The sequence below is a fragment of the Somniosus microcephalus genome, chromosome 1 (assembly GCF_052327205.1).
Source record: "Somniosus microcephalus isolate GS21.2 chromosome 1, FLI_Smic_1.0, whole genome shotgun sequence".
NCBI lineage: Eukaryota > Metazoa > Chordata > Chondrichthyes > Squaliformes > Somniosidae > Somniosus > Somniosus microcephalus.
In genome coordinates, this window is record NC_140987.1 from 158,327,630 (window position 1) to 158,350,286 (window position 22,657).

The window sequence follows — 22,657 nt, forward strand, 5'->3', positions numbered from 1 at the left end:
CCCAAAATGATGGTTAATACATCTGAATGTTTTTTTTTTTGATTAAGTTACTGGGGCTTACTTTGAACAAAAAAGTAATCACTAGATTTTCTTTCCCAACAAAATGTGCATGTTAATTCGATCCCCTTGCACCATCAGAATCAAGCCCCGGATTTTGTGGTAGTAATGACAGCAAAACTGTGATTGGCTGCCAGCTTGATGACAACACTGTTGCTGGATGCTGGAGACTTGACTTGGCGCCAGAATGAAATTAATGCCAGGAGAGGTGAAATCCATGCCAGAGATAGTTAGATCTGTGTGGGTAGTGGCGAGTGACATCACTTTGCCGCTGACCGCAAAATCTGGGCCAATAACTTTTCAAAACCACAATCCCAAATTACATTACCAGTGCTCCTTAAACAAAAACATGCAACAAGATATTTTATTCAATCACAGTTTAATCCAACGGTTTTTTTAAAAGCAGTTGAGAGTCAAATTTTAATCTATATCTGAAGATTAATTCCAGAGCAGAAAAGCATGTAAACCTGATCATGCTGTGCAACTCATGACGACAGAAGGTAGCTTAGTAACAGAAAGATATCACACATAACATTCACTCCTGACCATCAATAACAGAGTGCCAAACATTCTGCATGTACACTCACAATAAGGTAGTGTCGGATGTGAAGCCATCCTCCTGGCATTATTCATGTTCCTCTTGATCATCTGCCAAAGTGAATAATGCATGTTGTTATACTGAAAATGTATGTAGCAATATTTACAATGCTTTATTTCAAAGGCTTCTGATGCACAGCAAATCTGAGCATGTTAAAGATACCAAATTTTACTGCCCAATTCAAAAGCTTACTGCTATGTAAAACATGAGATTATAATTGTACTTCAAGGAAAATTCTCTGTGTGATACGCATGTCCCCATTTGCACCTATCCAAATGTTTTACTGTCTTAAATAAAAGTTACACAACATATGGGATCATTATCTCTGGTACATGGATAATATGAGTTATAACTTCCATTGAGCTTTGTGGAGCCAGTACACAAACAAAGCATGTGCACGTTACACAGTTGATACACTGCAATATTCTGGTTCTCAGTATTATATCAGCATGACACTACTTCAAAGTACTCTGCGCCAAACACGAGAAAGATCCCCATGCTGCAACAAAAAGGAGCGGCTGGAGAGCGTCAAACCTCGGGAGATTTCAAAGGTGAGCCAGGGCTACAACGGACCGGTGAGTGTAAAGAAGTAAAAAGTAATCGAAGTGTGACATCACCAGAAAGCAGGTAGGTGATTGGTTGGTGAGTATTTCTCTTTTTCTCGCTTTTTTCCAAACTTAATTTTTGTGGTTTATAGTTTCTAAGGTCTCTGTTGTGTAGCGGGGAGTGCTAGTAAACAAGGGCCCTTGAGTATATCATTTAATTGTAGTGTAATTGGTGGTATTGATTTAATTTGAACTAATTAAAGGGTAAGTCATGGCAGCACAGCTCGGCCCCATGGCATGCTCCTCCTGCACTATCTAGGAAATCAGGGACACTTCCTGTGTCCCTGATGACCATGCGTGCAGGAAGTGTATCTAGTTAAAGCTACTGGCAGACCGCATTACGGCGCTGGTGTTGCAAATGGATACATACTGGAGCATTCGCGATGCGGAGGACATTGTGGATAGCATGTTTAGGGAGTTGGTCACACCGCAGGTAAAAGCTGCACAGGCAGGAAGGGAATGGGTGACCGCCAGGCAGAGTGGTAGGCGCAGGCAGGTAGTGCAGGAGTCCCCTGTGGCCATCCGCCTTTCAAACAGATATACTACTTTGGATATTGTTGGGGGAGATGGCTTATCGGGGGAAGGCAGCAGCAGCCAACTTCCTGGCACCATGGGTGGTTCTGCTGCAGAGGACGGGAGGAAAAAGAGCTGGAGAGCTATAGTGATAGTGGATTCTATTGTAAGGGGAATAGATAGGCGTTTGTGGCTGCAAACGAGACTCCAGGATGGTATGTTGCCTCCGTGGTGCATGGGTCAAAGATGTCTCGGAGCGGCTGCAGGGCATTCTGGAGGGGGGAGGGCGAACAGCCAGCTGTCGTGGAGCATTTAGGTACCAACGATATAGGTAAAAAATGGGATGAGGTCCGAAAAGCTGAATATAGGGAGTTAGGAGGTAAATTAAAAAATAGGACCTCAAAAAGGTAGTAATCTCAGGATTGCTACCAGTGCCATGTGCTAGTCAGAGTAGAAATAGAAGGATATTTCAGATGAATATGTGGCTAGAGGATTGGTGCAAGGGGGAGGGTTTCAAATTCCAGGGACATTGGAACCGGTTCTGGGGGAGGTGGGACCAGTACAAACTGGACGGTTTGCACCTGGGCAGGACCGGGACCGATGTCCTAGGGGGAGTGTTTGCTAGTGCTGTTGGGGAGGGTTTAAACTAGAATGGCAGGGGGTTGGGAACCTGTGTAGGGAGACAGAGGATAGGGAAGCAAGGATAGAAGCAAAAGACAGGAAGGAGAAAAGCAAAAGTGGAAGGCAGAGAAATCAAGGGTGTAAATCAAACAAAGCCACAGCAAATAATAATTCTAAAAGGACTAAGAGCGTTAAAAAAACAAGCCTGAAGGCTTTGCGTCTTAATGCGAGGAGCATTCGTAATAAGGTGGATGAATTAGCTGCGCAAATAGATGTAAACGGATATGATATAATTGGGATTGCGGAGACATGGCTCCAGGGTGACCAAGGCTGGGAATTCAACATCCAGGGGTATTCAATATTCAGGAAGGTCAGGCAAAAAGGAAAAGGAGGTGGGGTAGCATTGCTGGTTTGGTTAAAGAGGAGATTAACACAATAGTAAGGAAGGATATTAGCTCTGATGATGTGGAATCTGTATGGGTAGAGCCGAGAAAACATTAGTGGGAGTTGTATACAGACCCCAAAACAGTAATGCTGAGGTTGGGGATGGCTTTAAACGGGAAATTAGAGACGCGTGCAATAAGGGCACAGCAGTTATCATGGGTGACTTTAATCTACATATAGATTGGGCTAACCAAATTAGTAACAATTCTGTGGAGGAGGAATTCCTAGAGTCATACAGTTATACAGCACAGAAAGAAGCCCTTCGGCCCATCGCGTCCGCGCCGGCCATCAAGCCCTATCTAATCTAATCCCATTTTCCAACATTTGGTCCGCAGCCTTGTATGCTATGGCATTTCAAGTGCTCGTCCAAATGCTTCTTGAATGTTGTGAGGGTTCCTGTCTCTACCACCCTTTCAGGCAAAAAGTTTTTCCTCAAATCCCCTCTAAACCTCCTGCCCCTTACCTTGAATCTATGCCCCCTTGTTATTGACCCCTCTACTAAGGGGAAAAGTTCCTTTCTATCCACCCCATCTATGTCCCTCATAATTTTGTATACCTCAATCAGGTCCCCCCTCAGCCTTCTCTGCTCCAAGGAAAACAACCCCAGCCTGTCCAGTCTTTCTTCATAGCTGAAGCGCTCCAGCCCAGGTAACATCCTGGTAAATCTCCTCTGCACCCTCTCCAAAGCAATCACATCCTTCCTATAGTGTGGCGACCAGAACTGCACACAGTACTGCAGCTGTGGCCTCACCAGCGTTTTGTACAGCTCCATCATAACCTCCCTGCTCTTATATTCTATGCCTCTGCTAATGAAGGCAAGTATCCCATATGCCTTTTTAACCACCTTATCTACCTGTTCCGCTGCCTTCAGGGATCTATGTACATGTACACCAAGGTCCCTCTGACCCTCTGTACTTCCTAGGGTCCTACCACTCATTGTGTATTCCCTTGCCTTGTTAGTCCGTCCAAAATGCATCACCTCACACTTTTCAGGGTTAAATTCCATTTGCCACTGTTCCGCCCATCTGACCAACCCATCTATATCGTCCTGTAGCCGGAGGCTTCCCGCCTCGCTATTTCCCACCCCACCAATTTTTGTGTCATCTGCGAACTTACTGATCATACCTTTTACATTCACATCCAAATCATTAATGTAGACCACAAACAGCAAGGGACCCAGCACCGATCCCTGCAGTACCCCACTGGACACAGGCTTCCAGTCACAAAAACAACCTTTCACCATCACCCTCTGCCTGCTGCCACTAAGCCAGTTTTGGATCCAATGTGCCAAGGCACCCTGGATCCCATGGGCTCTTATCTTCCTGACCAGTCTCCTATGCAGGACTTTATCAAAAGCCTTACTGAAATCCATGTAAACCACATCCACTGCACTACCCTCATCCACACACCTAGTCACCCCCTCGAAAAATTCAATCAAATTGGTCAGACATGATCTTCCCTTGACAAAGCTATGCTGGCTATCCCTAATTAATCCCTGCCTCTCCAAGTGGAGACCAATTCTGTCCCTCAGAATTTTTTCCAATAATTTCCCTACCACTGATGTTAGGCTCACTGGCCTGTAATTCCCTGGTTTATCCCTACTACCCTTCTTGAATAATGGTACTACGTTAGCTGTTCTCCAGTCCTCTCGCACATCCCCTGTGGCCAGAGAGGTTCTGAAAATTTGTGTCAGAGCCCCTGCAATCTCCTCCTTTGCCTCACACAGTAGCCTGGGATACATCTCGTCCGGGCCTGGGGATTTATCCACTTTTAAGCCCGCTAAAACCGCTAGTACCTCCTCCCTCTCGATGCTAATATGTTCAAGTATATCACAGTCCCCCTGCCCGATTTCTATGTCCACATCGTCCTTCTCCATAGTGAACACAGATGCAAAAAATTCATTTAAAACCCCACCTACATCCTCTGGCTCTACACACAGTTTGCCACTTTGGTCCCCAATGGGCCCTACTCTTTCCCTAGTTATCCTCTTGCCCTTAATATACTTATAAAACACCGTAGGATTTTCCTTTATTTTGCTCGCCAGTGTTATTTCATGGCCCCTCCTCGCTCTCCTAATTTCTTTTTTAAGTATCCCCCTGCACTTTTTATACTCCTCTAGGGTTTTCTCGGTCTTTAGTCCTTTGTATCTGCCAAAAGCCCCCCTTTTTTTGTATACGGGATGGTTTCCTGGACCAATATGTCGAGGAACCAACGAGAGATCAGGCCATCTTAGACTGGGTATTATGTAATGAGAAAGGATTCATTAGCAATCTTTTTGTGTGAGGCCCCTTGGGGATGAGCGATCATAATATGATCGAATTCTTCATTAAGATGGAGAGTGAAGTAGTCGACTCAGAGACTAGGGTCCTGAATTTAAATAAAGGAAACTACGATGGTATGAGGCGCGAGTTGGCTAGGATGGATTGGGGAATGTTACTTAAAGGGTTGATGGTGGATAGGCAATGGCAAACATTTCAAGATCGCATGGATGAACTAAAGAATTTGTTCATCCCTGTCTGGCATAAAAATAAAACAAAAAAGGTGACTCAACCATGGCTAACAAGGGATAGCATAAGATCCAAAGAGAGGACATATAAATTGGCCAGAAAAAGCAGCAAACCTGAGGATTGGGAGCAGTTTAGGATTCAGCAAAGGAGGACAAAAGGATTAATTAAGAGGGGGAAAATAGAGTATGAAAGTAAGCTTGCAGGGAACATAAAAACTAACTAAAAGTTTCTAGAGATGAGAAAAAGATTAGTGAAGTCAAGCGTAGGTCCCTTGCAGTCAGAATCAGGGGAATTTATAATGGGGAGCAAAGAAATGGCTGACCAATTAAATACATACCTTGGTTCTGTCTTCACAAAGGAGGACACAAATAACCTCCCAGAGATGTCAGGGAACATAGGGTCTAATGACAGGGAGGAACTGAATGAAATCAGTATTTGTAGGGAAATGGTGTTAGGGAAATTGAAGGGATTGCAGGCCGATAAATCCCCAGGACCTGATGATCTACATCCTAGGGTACTTAAGGAAATGGCCCTAGAAATAGTAGATGCATTGCTGGTCATCTTCCAAAATTCTATAGATTCTGGCACAGTTCCCATGGATTGGAGGGTAGCTAATGTAACCCAAATATTTAAAAAAGGTGGCAGAGAGAAAACGGGGAATTATAGATCAGTAAGCCTGACATCGGTAGTGGGGAAAATGCTAGAGTCCATCATAAAAGATGTAATAGCAGAGCACTTGGAAAACAGTGACAGGATTGGACAAAGTCAACATGGATTTACAAAAGGTAAATCGTGCTTGACTAATCTACTGGAATTTTTTGAGGATGTAACTGGTAGAATAGATAAGGGAGAACCAGTGGATGTGGTGTATTTGGACTTTCAGAAGGCTTTCGATAAGGTCCCGCATAAGAGATTAGCGTGCAAAGTTAAAGCACATGGGATTGGGGGTAAGGTACTGACTTGGATAGAGAACTGGTTGGCAGACAGGAAGCAGAGTTGGAATAAACGGGTCTTTTTCCGAGTGGCAGGCAGTGACTAGTGGGGTACCGCAGGGATCAGTGCTAGGACCCCAGCTATTCACAATATATATTAATGATCTAGACGAGGGAACTAGATGTAATATCGCCAAGTTTGCAGACAACACAAAGCTGGGTGTGTGTGTGTTCTGTGAGGAGGATGCCGAGAAACTCCAGTATGATTTGGACAGGTTGGTTGATTGGGCAGATGCAGTATAATGTGGATAAATGCGAGGTTATCCACTTTGGTGGCAAAAACAGGAAGGCAGATTATTATCTGAATGGCAATAGATTGGGAGAAGGGGAAGTGCAACGAGACCTGGGTGTCCTTGTGCAGCAGTCGCTGAAGGTAAGCATGCAGGTGCAGCAGGCGGTTAAGAAGGCAAATGGTATGTTGGCCTTCATAGCGAGATGATTAGAGTACAGGAGCAAGGATGTCTTGCTGCAGTTGTACAGGGCCTTGGTGAGACCACACCTTGAGTATTGTGTGTAGTTTTGGTCGCCTTATCTGAGGAAGGACGTTCTTGCCATGGAGGGAGTGCAGCGAAGATTCACCAGACTGATACCTGGGGTGGCAGGAATGACGTATGAGGAGAGATTGGGTCGATTGGGCTTATATTCGCTAGAGTTTAGAAGAATGAGAGGGGATCTCATTGAAACTTATAAAATTCTAACAGGACTAGACAGACTAGATGCAGGAAGGATGTTTCCGATGGCGGGGGAGTCCAGAACCAGGGGTCACAAGTCTAAGGATAAGGGGTAAGCCATTTAGGACAGAGATGAGGAGGAATTTCTTCACCCAGAGAGTGGTGAACCTGTGGAATTCTCTATCATAGGAGGCAGTTGAGGCCAATTCATTAAATATATTCAAGAAGGAGTTAGATATATTTCTTAAGGCTAAAGGGATCAAGGGATATGGGGAGAAAGCAGGGACAGGGTACTGAATTTGGATGATCAGATTGAATGGCAGAGCAGGCTCGAGGGGCCGAATGGCCTACTCCTGCTCCTATCTTCTATGTTTCTAAAACACCTTGACCAAAAAGTTTACTTTAACTTTTTAACAAATATGAAGCTGGAACACATATGTTGCATAAACAGGAGACTGCACAGGAAGCTGATGAATGCAATATATATTCCATCTATGAGGGAGGACTGTATAACTCTTGATTTATGACCTCGTTTTCAAATGTAGTACAATCACATTCAAGTACTTCCTGCACAATATCCTCCATTTTTTGGTACTTTATAGGCTATTTGAAACCAACACAGATCGATTTGTACATTTTGAAAGCAATTAATGATAATCCAATCTTAATAAATTGAACTCAACTTACTAAGAGTCTGAAAAATACTATTTTACCATTGTTTTCAAGTGATTTAAAATAATGTTTTGGGTGGATCTATATGCAAATATGGCAGTTGTTCAAGCTGAAGAATACACCCAAAAGGACTGAACTAGAACAGTTTTTGACAGCGGGGAATTAAACTTTGATTGAATTTTTAAAAATTCATTCTCAGGATGTGGGTGCTGCCATCAAGGCCGGCATTTATTGTCCATTGCCCTGAGGAGATGGTGCTGTGTCTGCTTAAGCTGCTTGCTGCAGTCTGTGTGGTGACTCTTTAGTGATTTGATATTACTGAGTGGCTTGCTAGGCCACTTCAGAAAGCAGTTAAGAGTCAACCACTTTGGTAGGGGACTGGAGTCACATATAGGCTAAACCGTGTAAAGATGGCACATTTCCTTCCCTAAAGGACATTAGTGAACCAATTATGACAATCAGACAGCTTCACAGTCACTTTTAATGATACTAGTTTTTTATTTCCATATTTCTAAACATTTCAAATTCTCAAACTGCTGTGCTGGGATTTGAACTCACTTTTTCTGTATTATTAGTCCAGGCCTCTGCATTACTAGTTCAGTAGCATTAAATACAGTAGTTAGTTTATATTTTAAAATATAAAATGGATGTATGTATTAATTTATATCAAGACAGCCTCTTCAAATAAGTGACAAGTTTTATACTTTAGGGTCTATAACTATCCTTCCCTATTTAGAATATTAAGGAAACAGTGTAGGGAATGGTGTGGGGAGACAGACTTTAACTGGATATAGACATAAAAAACACCGACCATTCAACAACTTTCGTCACAAATCTAAAGTGCTCTGGCATGCTGTCAACTCACCTCTTTTTTTGAAAAATCCTTTCTCATTCCTTTAAACTTAGCTGAATTTTCCTTAACATTCAAAGATAAGCAACAGAGGAAGGAGCATGTAAAGAAAACAGAAATGAACAGAAACTTATAACTGCTATATAGTGGATTGTTAGAATTGAAGGGATGCAGTTTAAAACCTTTCAATCCTGCAATTGCAAAGGTCACCATATATTTCAAAGTATAATTAAAAACGCCATGCTTCAAAGGTGTTATAATGAAAACAAATTGCAAGTGTTAGCTACTTTGTTCTTAGAGCAGTTTTCAGAAAGGAAGTGAAAAGAGAGCAAGGCGAGGAAAGGAAAATAGAAAATAGGCAAGGTTGTTAAATGCCAATTTAAATTGAAGTCTAAATACATGCTGGGATTGATTGCTCTGCTGCTAAATAATGTATTGGTCAATCCATGCTGCTAAGCAAAATAGGTGACAATATAACAGAAAACAATTTCAGTTGTTAAAAACATTTTGCATTTCAAAATTAACATTCACACTCAGCTGGTTTACATTAATCTAATTTCAGTGGATGCTGGTGTATAGTGTGGCTGTACAGGACGAGGCAGACTGGGAAAACTAAGAATGCAACCCTTTCAGAAAGCAATAGTACTCGGACATGTCATTCTACAACACAAATGAGTATCCCTTGCTTTCAAGAATTTAATTGCAGAACTGCAGCTTCAAAATCAATGGGAAGCCTACCAATACAGTTACCAATATTCTGATTTGATTTATGATAGAACAACGAAGGGAGCTTTAGAAATATCTAGAACTTGTTATAGCATGTTGCTATCATCAGCCATTAGAATGCACATTTTCTAGCCTTCTTTAATCCTCTTCTACATCCTTCTATGTCCTTGGCCTTTATGAAATAAGGATCTTTGGAAGTTGGGGGGTTTAGGAAGAAGGGGATTGAAGAAATGGATTTGATTTAAAAAAAAAAGGGGGCAGAAAAATGCATGAATGAAAGGAGAAATAAAAATAAAACCGAATTAAATAATCAATACTTCCTATTATTATTGGTATTTGGTGCCATCAACAACAGAGGAATGGGAAATGTTTCAAGTTGTGATACCCTAATGAGACTTGCATTAAGATGTACAGTCAGAATAATTAGAGAGCATTCAGTACGACCAGGATGCACTGATACAGACAATGATAAAAAAAAAAGTGAAAGTAGGAAGACTTATCTTAGATATAATGATTATTCTTGTACTAATTTACCAATCCTTGGATGGATCACACAAGGAGCAGGATATGCAGATGCCTACATTTTGAGCAGAACCACATAAAACTTTTCCCTTCCTTGCACTAAGCTACAAAGAGAACTCTTGGAGGTGCTGGATTCTTTCCATTTCAGAAACAAGAGCCGTTTTAACATCCATATTGGCAATGTTCTTTACTAGCCAAATACTATCAAAAGGTGTTGCATTCAAGGAATGGAAAATTTCCTCCCAAGTTAAAGCAAATTCTGACAGCACCATTGGAAATGTTTATGGTTGAGCAGACTATGGCCCTATTTTTATACCAGGTGAGCTGGTACAAACATCACGATACAAAGTAATTTTCCATGACAATAGTTTAAAAATCATTAGTGATCAAAGATTCAAATGATGCTTGTATTCGTTTGTGTAGCTGTAGACTGGTATCAAGAATTTGGTTAAGGGGTTTAGTGCGCAAATTAGCCACATAAAAAAAAAAAATAGCGCCCAGCTTTAGTCTCTTGACCATTTGAGGTGCAAGGTTAGCAAGTAATTCAATGAACAATCCCATATCTTTATAACTGGATGAATCTGTAATAGTTTATAATTTTAACCAAAGATATTTTAAAAAAAGACAAGGGTTGTGTGTCAGTTCTTGCTTTTCTCTTGTTTATTTTACATCTTTTAATTTTAATTTTTCTCATCTAATATATTATTTATTTTAATTGGTTTATAAAATACTCCTGCCATTTTTAGTAAAGCTTGCTTCTTTTCTTCTACCCCCATCAAGATACCATCCATTTTGGAGTGGTGACCACACATTTTGAATTCTGTACCAGACTGGGTGAAAATAAAACTTTTACAGACAGGTAATCAAAGCAGGTTTTATTTTATCTTATAACTATAACCCAATAGGCCAAACTTTTAATTTTTTTTTTTAACCAAAAGGAAAGAGCAGCTGCTTAACAAAATAATCAGTCAGTAGCACTGGAACAGTGCTGCACTTCAAAGGTTAAAATTGCAAGTACATTAGGATTTTCAATGATCATACCAGACACATTGTTAGAGGTGAGACAACTGTAAGGCTAAAGTGCACGTTTTATAAATGGCAGGTCTTAACCAGTACTGATGGCTTGCTAATAAATGTGACAAAATATAATAAATGTCATTTCATATTTACACAGCATATTGAAGTCACCTGGAGCAGAACAGTATTGCTTGCTTTTTTGACCTCTCAAAACCAAAAGTTAGACCTGGGCAGCTAAATGGAATCCAAAGCCAATAGTAATGTGTTTGTGTAATATTTTGTTCTGTCATTTAATCAACAATTATTTGCTAGATTAGTAACAACCTTAGTAAAATTGATATTTCTGTAAGATATACAATTGGTATGGTAAGTGGAAAGGTTAAATAGAAAAAGTAAATATGAAATGTTCACACTCACCACAGATGCCCCTCTGCCAGTCTGCATGCTGCCTAGCCATGGCATGTTTATTGGGGTGCCAGGGACACTGGGAGTATAAGGTGTGCTGCATTGTAAATCACCAAAATCTTCTCTAGCATGAACAACTAGAAACTCATCCGATCTATGAAAAACAAAAGAATTTGAAAAAAATAAATCAAGAGATAAAATGTTTCATAAACAGCAAAATGCTTTACCCAACAGATAGGAATTGAATTGCACTTAACTCGTTGTTATAGTATTATACATAGCCAAAGTTACCATGAATCTGACAGGTTATTTGAAGCAAGTGATTCTAGCAAAGCACTTATGAGTAATGCAACTGATCAGATCAAAGCTCTGCAGTCCTGCCACATCCAGTCGTGAATGGTGGTGCAATCCATCCGGACCAGGGGTTATATCCTCTCTAAGTTTGATTAGTTTATCAATTATCTTCCCCCTTACTATCTTAAATGTCTTTATATCTTTTTTTGATCGCTTCTAATATAATGTCCACCATCTTGGTCTCCCCGAAGACAGAAAATTCCACAAATACTCAGCAGGTCATGCAACATCCGTGGAAAGAGAAACAGAGTTCACGTCTCAGTTCGAGATGCTGCTTGACCTGTTGAGTATTTCCAGCATTTCCTGCTTTTATTTCAGATTTACAGCATCCACTCGCAGAGGGAAGACGACGCAGGAAGGAGAAGGAAGGGTGCAACCCAGGCAGCTCCTTTCTGGTCGGGATATCCGGGATGGAATGATCCGCCTGTGGTACCAGTGACCACAATCCCAATTCTCCTTTCAACATTTGTCCCACACCTTACTTTCCCTGTTACTGACCATCATGGCGTCCTCTTGGCCACAATGCTGAAATAAAAGCCACTACAAAGCAAACTTTTCAAACCATCCAATATGGTATCAAGAAATCAACTCATCACCCTTATGCATTCCCTTAGTGACTGTCTTGTGTGTGCCTTTGCCTATCCTACTGATGTCACGTGGTGCTACCCCAGTGGCTGCAGCATGTCTGGTGGAAGGCTGCTGACTTTCAGCGGGGGACACTGCAAATGGCCTTGCTCGTCGACCTCGAGGAGTTGGTGGCTCAGAGTGTCAAATCGAGCGATGATGTTTCTTCTTTTTCACTCTCCTCTCCCTCTTGGTCAACCACTGGCTGGGCAGGCTGCATTTCTTGGGTGTGTGAAATGAGGAAGGCACAAGGGTGGAGTTGTGGTGAGGGGAGGGCAGGAAAGCAAGAGGTGCATGCAACAAGGAAAATAATGTACCAGCATCTTGTATCCTTTCAGCCCTGCCGCTGGCCAAAGGCTCAGTCATGCCCCGGTTAAGAATGGCCTGCACCATCTCCTCCAAGGGGGTGAGGTGAAGCTAGGAATGGAAGGTGTGCCTCATGTTTGGTACAGATTGTTGGTAGGTGAGTGATTGGTCGGGGAGTGGAGTCGTGCATTGAGAGGTGTGCGAGGACAGTGATGTAGTTGGTAGGAAACGGCTTTTTAAGATGCATTCACTGATGTTGACCACTGGTCTGAGGTCATGAAGCTTCTTTGCACACTGGAGCCAGGTGGTGTGGCGACACTGCTGGCAGTGACGGCCTCGGTGATCTGGTCCCACATCATTCTTCCTGGAAGGCCCCCTGGACCCTGTGGGTAGAGGGCCTCTTTTGCAGTGCTGACCTCCCTGCACACAGCTGGAGTGCTGTGTGCGAGCCCCTGGGTGTCCCCTTCCCTGGCTTGCTAAACCATTTGTGATAGTGCTGAAACACTTTTCCCATTTTTTGAAGTGCGGAAGGGAATTCAACTTTAAAGAGCTGAAGACTTCCATTTGGGAATGTTTTTTCAAATGTTAATTAAAAAAAAATAAAATCAGTAGAGTTGCAAGGACTGAAAAGTGCATTTTTTTTTACTTCATTTTAATTTTCATCTGTTCAGAAGGCATTGCTCTTTCAAGCAAACGACAATGCATTGCCCTTTTAATATCCCACAATGCCTAGCAAAATCATAGCCTCGCTTCTTGAGGCTGTTGGAAGATGCAACGCTGCTTCTGGACACCACATTCGGGACTGATGCCTGGACTAACGCCACCAGGAGGGCGTTACATGGTCAGTTTAGCGCTGGGCTAATAATCTTTAGTCCCCGTGAATTTCTCTCTCTTACCGGCGCAACCATTTTCAGCGGCCATTAACCCGAGGCGGTGTTGACACCAGCAACTTTTCTGAGTGCGAGTCATCAAAGAGTGCTGTGAGTTTGGGTAAGTGCGAGAGTTCTTTAATTGTTATTTCTCTTTAAATCATTCTTGATAAGATTACTTAAGCAGTTTAAGTAAAGGGGAAAAGTTAAATATTTGGGATTCTGTTGGTTTAAGAGTAAAACAAGGTTACACTGCAGTAGGAGTAAATCGGCACAGCAGGCAGTGGAAACCAGTTTTCTAACCAATCAGCAGGGGTGACTCATTTGGCTGTAAACAAACAAACAGTATAAAAAGACCAGTCCCAGTGCGAGCAAGCACTGAGTGCGAGTCATCAAAGAGTGCTGTGAGTTAGCGTAAGTGGGGTGTTAGGTGCTCTTTTCAAACTTTAACTCTGTGGGTTGTAGTTAATAAGGCCTTTCTGGTGCAGAGTGACTGTTGGTAAACCATTTAACTGGTGTAACTAGAGGGATTGATTTAATTGAAATCCAATTAATTAAAGGGGATACTAGCATCTAAAAATCGGGCAGAGGGTGTCCATAACTAACAATAAAATTTTTATTAATTACATAGAATGGAGGTGATGTGTTACTGTTGCGAGATGTGGGAGCCGGTGAACCCCATTGAGGCTCACGGTGATTACGTCTGTGACAAGTGTCTGCTGCTACAGGAACTCCAGCTCCGTGTTGATGAGCTGGAGTCTGAGCTTCAGACACTGCGACACATCAGGGAGGGGGAGAAGTACCTGGACTCTGTGTATCAGGAGGTGGTCACACATATGAAGTTAAGTAATTCAGATGTAGCCCATGGTCAGGGACAGGACGGTGTGACTACGAGTGAGGCAGGTACGGGGATCCAGGAGGTAGAGCTAGAGGAGCCGCAGCCCTTGCTCTTGTCCAACAGGTTCGAGGTTCTTACTCCCTGTGGGGACAGGAGCAGGGACTGCAGGGAGGATGAGCAACCTGGCCACAGCACCGTGGAACGGGGGGCCATTCAAGAGGGGGGAGTAAATAGAAATGTTGTAGTGGTAGGGGATAGTATTATTAGGGGGATAGATAGAGTTCTCTGCAGCCGAGAGCGAGAGTCCTGAAGGCTGTGTTGCCTACCCGGTGCTAGGGTTAAGGACATCTCCTCTGGGCTGGAAAGAAACTTGCAGTGGGAGGGGGTGGATCCAGTTGTCGTGATCCATGTTGGTACAAACGACGTAGATAGGACTAGGAAGCCGGTTCTGTTAAAGGAGTATGAGCAGCTAGGGGTCAAATTAAAAAACAGAACCTCAAGGGTAATAATCTCTGGATTACTACCTGAGCCACGAGCGAATTTGGCTAGGACAAATAAAATTAGAGAGTTAAATGCGTGGCTCAAAGACTGGTGTGGGAGAAATGGGTTTTGCTTCCTGGGACATTGGCACCAGTACTGGGGCAGGAGGGAGCTGTTCCGTTGGGACGGGCTTCACTTGGCCAGTGCTGGGACTAGAGTCCTGGCGGATCATATAACTAGGGCTGTAGAGAGGGCTTTAAACTAACTATTGGGGGGGGGGGGGGGGAGGTTCCTAGAGAGCAAATAATAAAAATGACAACAGAAGGTCATAGACTTAGGTAGCAGTGGGGAAATTAAAAACCAGAGCGTGTCAGGAAGGGGCAGAAGGTATGGAGTAAAAGGTAAAGTAATAAAAAGGGCAAAAGCAGGAACGAAGTGTCACAAAACATATTTGAAAGTTCTCTATCTGAATGCACGTAGCATTTGTAACAAAATAGACGAGTTAATGGCACAAATAACTACATATGGGTATGATCTTGTGGCCATTACAGAAACATGGCTGCAGGGTGACAATGCCTGGGAATTAAACATACAGTTAGACTATCCTTTATCCGAAAACCTCGGGACCAGCCGAGTTTTGGTTTTCGGAGAATTTCGGATTTCGGAAGGTGGGTCGGTGGGGGGGGGGGGGTCGATGGAGGTCGGGGCCGGCGGTTGTCGGGGCCAGCGGGGTCCGCGGGGGGGGGGGGGGGGGGGTCGGCGGTTGTCGGGGCCGGCGGGGGGTCGTGCGCACGACTTACCCTTTATCCGAACTTCCGAAACCGGAACCCTCTAAAAACCAAAGGTTTTTTCGTTCAGCGTAAGTCGTACGCGCGACTTACGCTGAACGAAAAAACCTTCGGTTTTTAGAGGGTTTCGGAAGTCCGGATAAAGGGTAGTCTACCTGTACCAGGTTATTTAACGATCAGGAAGGACAGGCAGGAAGGAAGGGGAGGTGGGGTGGCTATGTTAATAAAGGAAGGAATCACTGTAATACAGAGAAATGATATTGGTTCAAAGGATCAGGATAATGAAACAGTTTGGGTGGAGGTAAGGAATAATAAGGGGAAAAAAACACTAGTGGGCGTTGTCTAAAGGCCTCCGAACAGTTGCAACTCTGTTGGACGGAGTATCAATCAGGAAATAGTTGAGGCTTGTAATAAGGGAGCATCTATAATTATGGGGGATTTTAACTATCATATTAATTGGACAAATCAAATTGGGCAGGGCTGCCTTGAGGATGAGTTCATCGAGTGTATTAGGGATGGGTTTCTTGAGCAGTATGTAACTGAACCGACCAGGGGGCAAGCAACCTTAGGTCTGGTCCTGTGTAACGAGACAGGATTAATTAAAAAATGTCCTAGTAAAGGATCCCCTTGGAATGAGTGACCATAACATGGTTGAATTCCATATTCAATTAGAGGGTGAGAAGACTGGATCTCAAACAAGCGTGCTAAGCTTGAATAAAGGAGACTATGAAGGTATGAGAGCGGAATTGAGAAGAGTGGATTGGGAAAATAGATTAAAGGGTAAGACGATACATGATCAGTGGTGTAGATTTAAGGAGTTATTTTACAACTTCCAAAAAAAATATATTCCACTGAGAAGAAAAGGGTGTAAAAGAAAAGACAGCCATCCGTGGCTAAGTAAAGAAATTAAGGATAGTATTCGACTAAAAACAAGGGCATATAAGGTAGCCAAATCTAGTGGGAGGATAGATGATTGGGAAAACTTTAAAAGATAGCAAAAAATAACAAAAAGATTAAGAAAGGGAAGATAGATTATGAAAGTAAATTAGTAAAAAATATAAAAACAGATAGTAAGAGTTTTTATAGTTATATAAAAAGAAAAAGGGTGGCTAAAATAAATGTTGGTCCCTTAGAGGATGAGACCGGGAAATTAATGGTGGGAAATATGGAGACGGCAAAAACACTGAATGAATATTTTGTATCAGTCTTTACAGTAGAAGACACTAAGAATATCCCAACACTGGGCAAACAGGGGGCTATAGGGGGGGGGGGGGAGGAGCTAAACACGATCAAAATCACTAAGGAAGTGGTACTCGGTAAAATAATGGGACGCAAGGCGGATAAATCACCTGGACCTGATGGCTTACATCCTAGGGTCTTGAGGGAAGTGGCGGTAGGGATTGTGGATGCATTGGTAATAATTTTCCAAAACTCCCTGGACTCAGCAAAGGTCCCGGCAGACTGGAAAACTGCTAATGTAACACCCTTATTTAAAAAGGGCAGTAGACAGAAGGCTGGAAACTATAGACTGGTTAGCCTAACATCTGTGGTAGGTAAAATTTTAGAGTCCATTATTAAGGAGACAGTAACAGGACATTTGGATAATCATAATTTAATAGGACAAAGTCAGCATGGTTTTATGAAGGGGAAGTCATGTTTGACAAATTTGCTGGAGTTCTTTGAGGAAGTAACATATAGGGTGGATAAAGGGGAACCAGTGGACGTAGTGTATTTAGACTTCCAAAAGGCATTTGACAAGGTGCCACACAAAAGATTATTGCTTAAGATAAAAAATCACGGGATTGGGGGTAATATTCTGGCATGGATAGAGGGTTGGCTATCTAACAGAAGGCAGAGAGTTGGGATAAATGGTTCATTCTCAGACTGGCAATCAGTAACTAGTGGTGTTCCGCAGGGGTCAGTGCTGGGTCCCCAACTCTTTACAATCTATATTAACGATTTGGAGGAGGGGACCGAGTGTAACATATCAAAGTTTGCAGATGATACTAAGATGGGAGGGAAAGTAGTGAGTGAGGAGGACATAAAAAACCTGCAAGGGGACATAGACAGGCTAAGTAAGTGGGCAGAGATTTGGCAGATGGAATACAATACTGGAAAGTGTGAGGTTATGCACTTTGGCAGGAAAAATCATAGAGCAAGTATCTTAATGGCTAGAAACTGGAAAGTACTGAAGAACAAAGGGATCTGGGGGTCCTGGCGCACGAAACTCAAAAGGTTAGTATGCAGGTGCAGCAAGTGATTAAGAAGGCCAATGGAATGTTGGCTTTCATTGCTCGGGGGATAGAATATAGAAATAGGGAGGTATTGCTTCAGTTGTACAAGGTATTGGTGAGACTGCACCTGGAATACTGCATACAGTTTTGGTGTCCATACTTAAAAGACATACTTGCTCTCGAGTCAGTACAAAGAAGGTTCACTCGGTTAATCCCAGGGATGAGGGGATGGACATATGAGGAGAGGTTGAGTAGATTGGGACTCTACTCATTGGAGTTCAGAAGAATGAGAGGCGATCTTATCGAAACATATAAGATTGTGAAGGTGTTGGATTCGGTGGATGCGGGGAGGATGTTCCAGATGATGGGTGAAACTAGAACTAGGGGGCATAGTCTTAGAATAAGGGGCTGCTCTTTCAAAACTGAGAGGAGGGGGAACTACTTCACTCAGAGGGTGGTAGGTCCATGGAATATGCTGCCCCAAAAAGCTGTAGAAGCTACATCATTACATAAATTTAAAACAGAAATAGACAGTTTCCGAGGAGTAAAGGGAATAAAGGGTTACGGGAAGCTGGCAGGAATTTGGACGAGTCTAGGTTTGGATCGGACATGGCCCTGTGGGTAGCGGAGCGGGCCCAGGGGCTGTGTAGCCTGATCCTGCTCCTATTTCGTGTGTCTAATTCTGTTAAATTCAGGAGAGGGTTCTGTGATAGTGGATTGGCGGTTAGGATCAGATCAGCCATGATCTTATTGAATGGCGGAGCAGGCTCGAGGGGCCGATTGGCCTACTCCTGCTCCTATTTCTTATGTTCTTATATTCTTATGTAGTTGAATTTCTAGGCCCATGACTATCAAATCCTTTTAACAGTTTAAACACCCCAATCCGATCACCCCTCAATCTTCTATACTCAAGGGAAAACAAGTTTATGGAACCGGTCCCTCCGCGTTCTGGTATCTTTCTGGTTAATCTACACTGCAACTCCCCATCCTCAAGGCCAATTTATTCTTCCTGAGGTGTGGTGACTAAAACTGAATGCAGTACTCCAGGCATGATCTGATCAAGGCTATGTACAACTGCAGCATAACATCCTCTCCTTTATATTCCAGCCCCCTTGAGATCAAGGCCAACATTCCATTCGCCCTTTTGATTGCTTTTTGTACTAGTTTACTAGCTTTTTATAATTTGTGTACTTGGACTCCCAAATCTCTCTGCTCCTCTCCAGTTCCTAGTTTCTCACCATTTAGAAAATACTCCAAGTTATCTTTCTTGGTTCCAAAGTGGATGACCTCATAGTTGTCCACATTGAAATCCATTTGCCATAGTTTTGTCCACTCACTGAAACTCTCTATGTCCCATTGCAACTTCTTGCTCCCATCTGTACTACTTACTGTCCCTTCTAACTTACTGTCATTTGCAAATTTGGATATACAACTATTTATTCCTTCATCCAAAAGAAAGACTTGCATTTATATAGCACATTTCACTAGCTCAGGACTTCCCAAAGCACTTTACAGTCATTCATAAATATGGTGAAAAGTTGAGCCCCGAGAACAGATCCTTGGGAATACCATGTGTCATTTCCCACCATTCAGAGAATCTACCTTTTATCCCCACTCTGTCTCCTACCTCCTAACCAATTTCTAATCCAAGTCAAAAGGCTAATAATCTTTTGCTCTGTTGACTCCACTTCATACACAACTTTGCAACTTAAACATTATTCGGACATATGTGCACAACTTTGCAATTTAAACATTATAAGAACATATGTGCTCTTATAAAAGATAAAGGTAATTTATAGATAAAAATTGTGAATATTTTCCAGTTTTTAAAATGGATTCCTGTTTCAAAGAAAAATATTATTCTCCTGATGACTAAACCGGGTTGTTAGGAACTGCAGATGTTCAGCCAAATTCAAATATTCAAATTTTCTCCGTGTTTGAAAGAAAGTCTCTTATGCTGGGGTACTGTTCCATAAGTGGCGGCAGCTAGCCAATTTTTCATGCATAGAGATTCCCACCACATAACGGTTAAATGTTGAAAGACTATTTTAACATTGGTGGCATAAGAGACAAGCCAAATCCCATTATCAAAGGGCATCATGTGCACACTTTCCAACAGATGGAGTTTCCACGCCAGAAATGGCATGTGCTTTTTCTTCTAGGCTACTGCTAATATTGGCACGGATTTTGTGGCGGTAGTGATGACAAAACTGTCAACGTTCACCGACATTACCCCTCTGAACCGGACAGCAACTTCAGGATTTAACATGTGCAGATAAATGCGGAAATCCTGAAGTTGTGGTCAGTCATTCCCTGCTCTGCCACAGGTTGCGCTGTGGAACTCCCCATAGCCGTCAATCAACTGAAATCACACTGAAGGACAAAAACTTCCCCTATTACGCTGGAATATCACTGTTAAACACCACCCCCCCCCCCCCAAAAAAAAGTTAAGTCTTGTCGAAAGAAGTGCAACTGGGTTTTTAATGACTTATTGACTGCTGAACAATTGTTCTGGCCCTGAAAAAATAATTTTCCATTTGTGGAAAGTCAAATGTTTCCATTAATATGCTTAAGAATGACATGTTTTTAAATTTCTTTTTGAAGTTTATGATAATCCCATGTGTATGTCCCAAACTTTATTTCATTGTTAAAATTTATAAAACGTAAATTAGAATCTGTGCATTTTACTTCCTGGTTTGCTGTCTGTGAGAATTCTTCAATGTGAATGGCTGCTTAGCCAGCTTGATGAAATCACTGTTCCTGGACGCTTAGGATTCACTCGATTTGGCACCAGATTCAAATGAAGAGCTGAAATCGACGCCACAGAGATTGCTAGATCTTTGTGGGTAGCTTTCTTCGAGGTCAGCGACAAGTGCTGTCGCTTTGCCACTGACCACAAATTCCGGGCCACTCAGTTATAAATCACACTAATCAGTGTTTAAACATCTTTTGGGGTAAAATTGGGAAAATAGTTTGAGTCAGTATTGTATCCATCATGTTTGGCAACAGGTTATCTATCACACTGTTATTTGGGCAACTGGGTCATTATCGGTGGGTTTTTTCAGAATGCTAAGAATTGTCTTATTTGGGAGCACACAACTGGAAATTACGAACTTTTTGAAATAAATATCACTGAAATATTATGTAGGCTACCAGAAGTTTAGGAATTTGGATTATTTTAAGACGACTATTTTACACTGCATGGTCTTCTTAATTATAAAGCAGAAAATCAACATTGCTATCACTATACATACCCTTTAGATTCCAGCTCAAACTCATCTTCAACCCAAGTATAGATCTGGGTAGCCAGGATTGCGGACACATCTAACTCCTGGATATCATGACTTGTGGCTATGGCAACACAGTTCCGATTAGCCTGAGAAATTAGCAGAGCAGAATCACTTCAGATTTTCACACCAATACTTGGAAGAAAAGAAACTCAAGTTGCCGACACTGACAAATGCTGTTCACCTCGTAATGTAAATAGAATTCCATTAAATGCACAGTACATTAATAGCTTTTATAAAAACAGTATTTATTAGTTTTCAACTGAAAAGCACACTACCTTATTCAAAGAAGCGCTTGAAAAGTGTTGACTTATTGATGAAACTGTGTTCACTTACTTTATTAATTGCAAATGCTGTAATGATGTCAGATTCTTTATGGACAATCCTTGCCCTTCCACCAGGGTAACTAGAATCTGCTTCAACCTTTACAAAATAGGACAGAAAAAAAACACATACTATAATAACTCAATTTGTTTCCTGATTAGTACTAGAGTGTAATCAAACATTAGAACTGCACAACAAAATATTTCCAACTGATTTTTTCAGAAATTCACCTTTAGCAATTTTGCATATGCCTGCACAAGACCAAAAAGAGATGGATTGTACTACGTTACACCTTCTTGGATTTAAAACAATGTTGTGTAGTTGTAACATTGATAATGTCTATCATACAACCAAATGGCACACAGGGCTCAATTTTGCCTTTTGGCAAAGTGCTACCTACTTTCCACTCCAGATTTCAGGTTTGTGCAACACAAAATTTATTCTTTCAGTTTACATTAGCATTCAATAGCACCACCATTGTTAATGTAATCAGGATGTATCATTGCGAAGAAAAATCTAACACCAGAGACTGACAGCAATTTTGAGCAAAATTAACTTTGTGAGAAACTATTAATTTATCAGGTAGGCATAAACAAAAAGTTGCTTTAGTGTTTCTCACCTGATCCAGTACAACAGGAACAGATCAGACTAACTACACCTTGTAGTATGTAGTATGTTCAAATAAGTTTATATAGTACTCTTCAGGTAAAATATATCCCAAAGCTCTTCAGAGAATGGAAAAAAATGGATAAATAGATAAAAGGATTAGACCTGGAGCCTTAGGGAAGAGATAATTAAGATTGACTCACAGCTTGATCAAAAAGATAAGTTTTGAGCAAGTTATTAAAGGTGGAGAGAGGATTAGAGAGACGTAGAAGGGTTTGGAGAAAGAGTTTGAGATGGTATGGGATCAAGCTGGCTGAAGGCTCTGCAACAATAGTGGAGTGAGGGGAGGAGAGATTCACAAAATGTGCAAGAATGGATGCAAGACTGGAAGAATTGCAATGGTAGTGTGGAGTGAGGCCATGGAGACCAAGATTTTTAAATTTAATGCAATTAGGTAAAGAGAGCCAGTGTAGATCAGTAATGATGGGCAAGTGGAATTTGATGCAAGACAGGATACAGGTAGATGGATTCTGGACAAGTTAGAATTTATGGAGGGTAGAGGAGGCGAGGCCTTAAGTAACACTGGAAAAATGTAGTCCACAGGTACCAAAAGGGTTTCAGTGGAGGCGGAGTTAAGGCAAGGGCAAAGAGGACAATGTTACAGAGATGGAGATAATAGGTTTTAAAAAGATGAGAGGTTTGAAGCTCACCTCTGTGATAGGGGATAGTCAATGGCAAGGAAGCAGT

At 42.0% G+C, this 22,657-nt stretch overlaps 1 protein-coding gene across 5 annotated transcripts in view; it reads right to left on the reverse strand.

Annotated features, from left to right (window-relative positions):
- The window catches only part of dmxl1 (Dmx like 1), a 228,418-nt gene that overhangs the window by 16,957 nt on the left and 188,804 nt on the right, over positions 1-22,657 (reverse strand). For 3 of the 5 annotated variants that reach the window (XM_085987007.1, XM_085986990.1, XM_085987011.1), the window contains 4 exons: positions 21,317-21,403; positions 20,948-21,069; positions 11,213-11,354; positions 645-705 (listed from right to left, as the gene is read on the reverse strand). In XM_085987007.1, coding sequence (XP_085843133.1) covers positions 645-705; positions 11,213-11,354; positions 20,948-21,069; positions 21,317-21,403 — 412 coding nt within the window. Of the gene's footprint in view, positions 1-644; positions 706-8,545; positions 8,597-11,212; positions 11,355-20,947; positions 21,070-21,316; positions 21,404-22,657 lie in introns of all 5 variants that reach the window. The other 2 variants (XM_085986999.1, XM_085986982.1) reach the window with 1 other exon arrangement.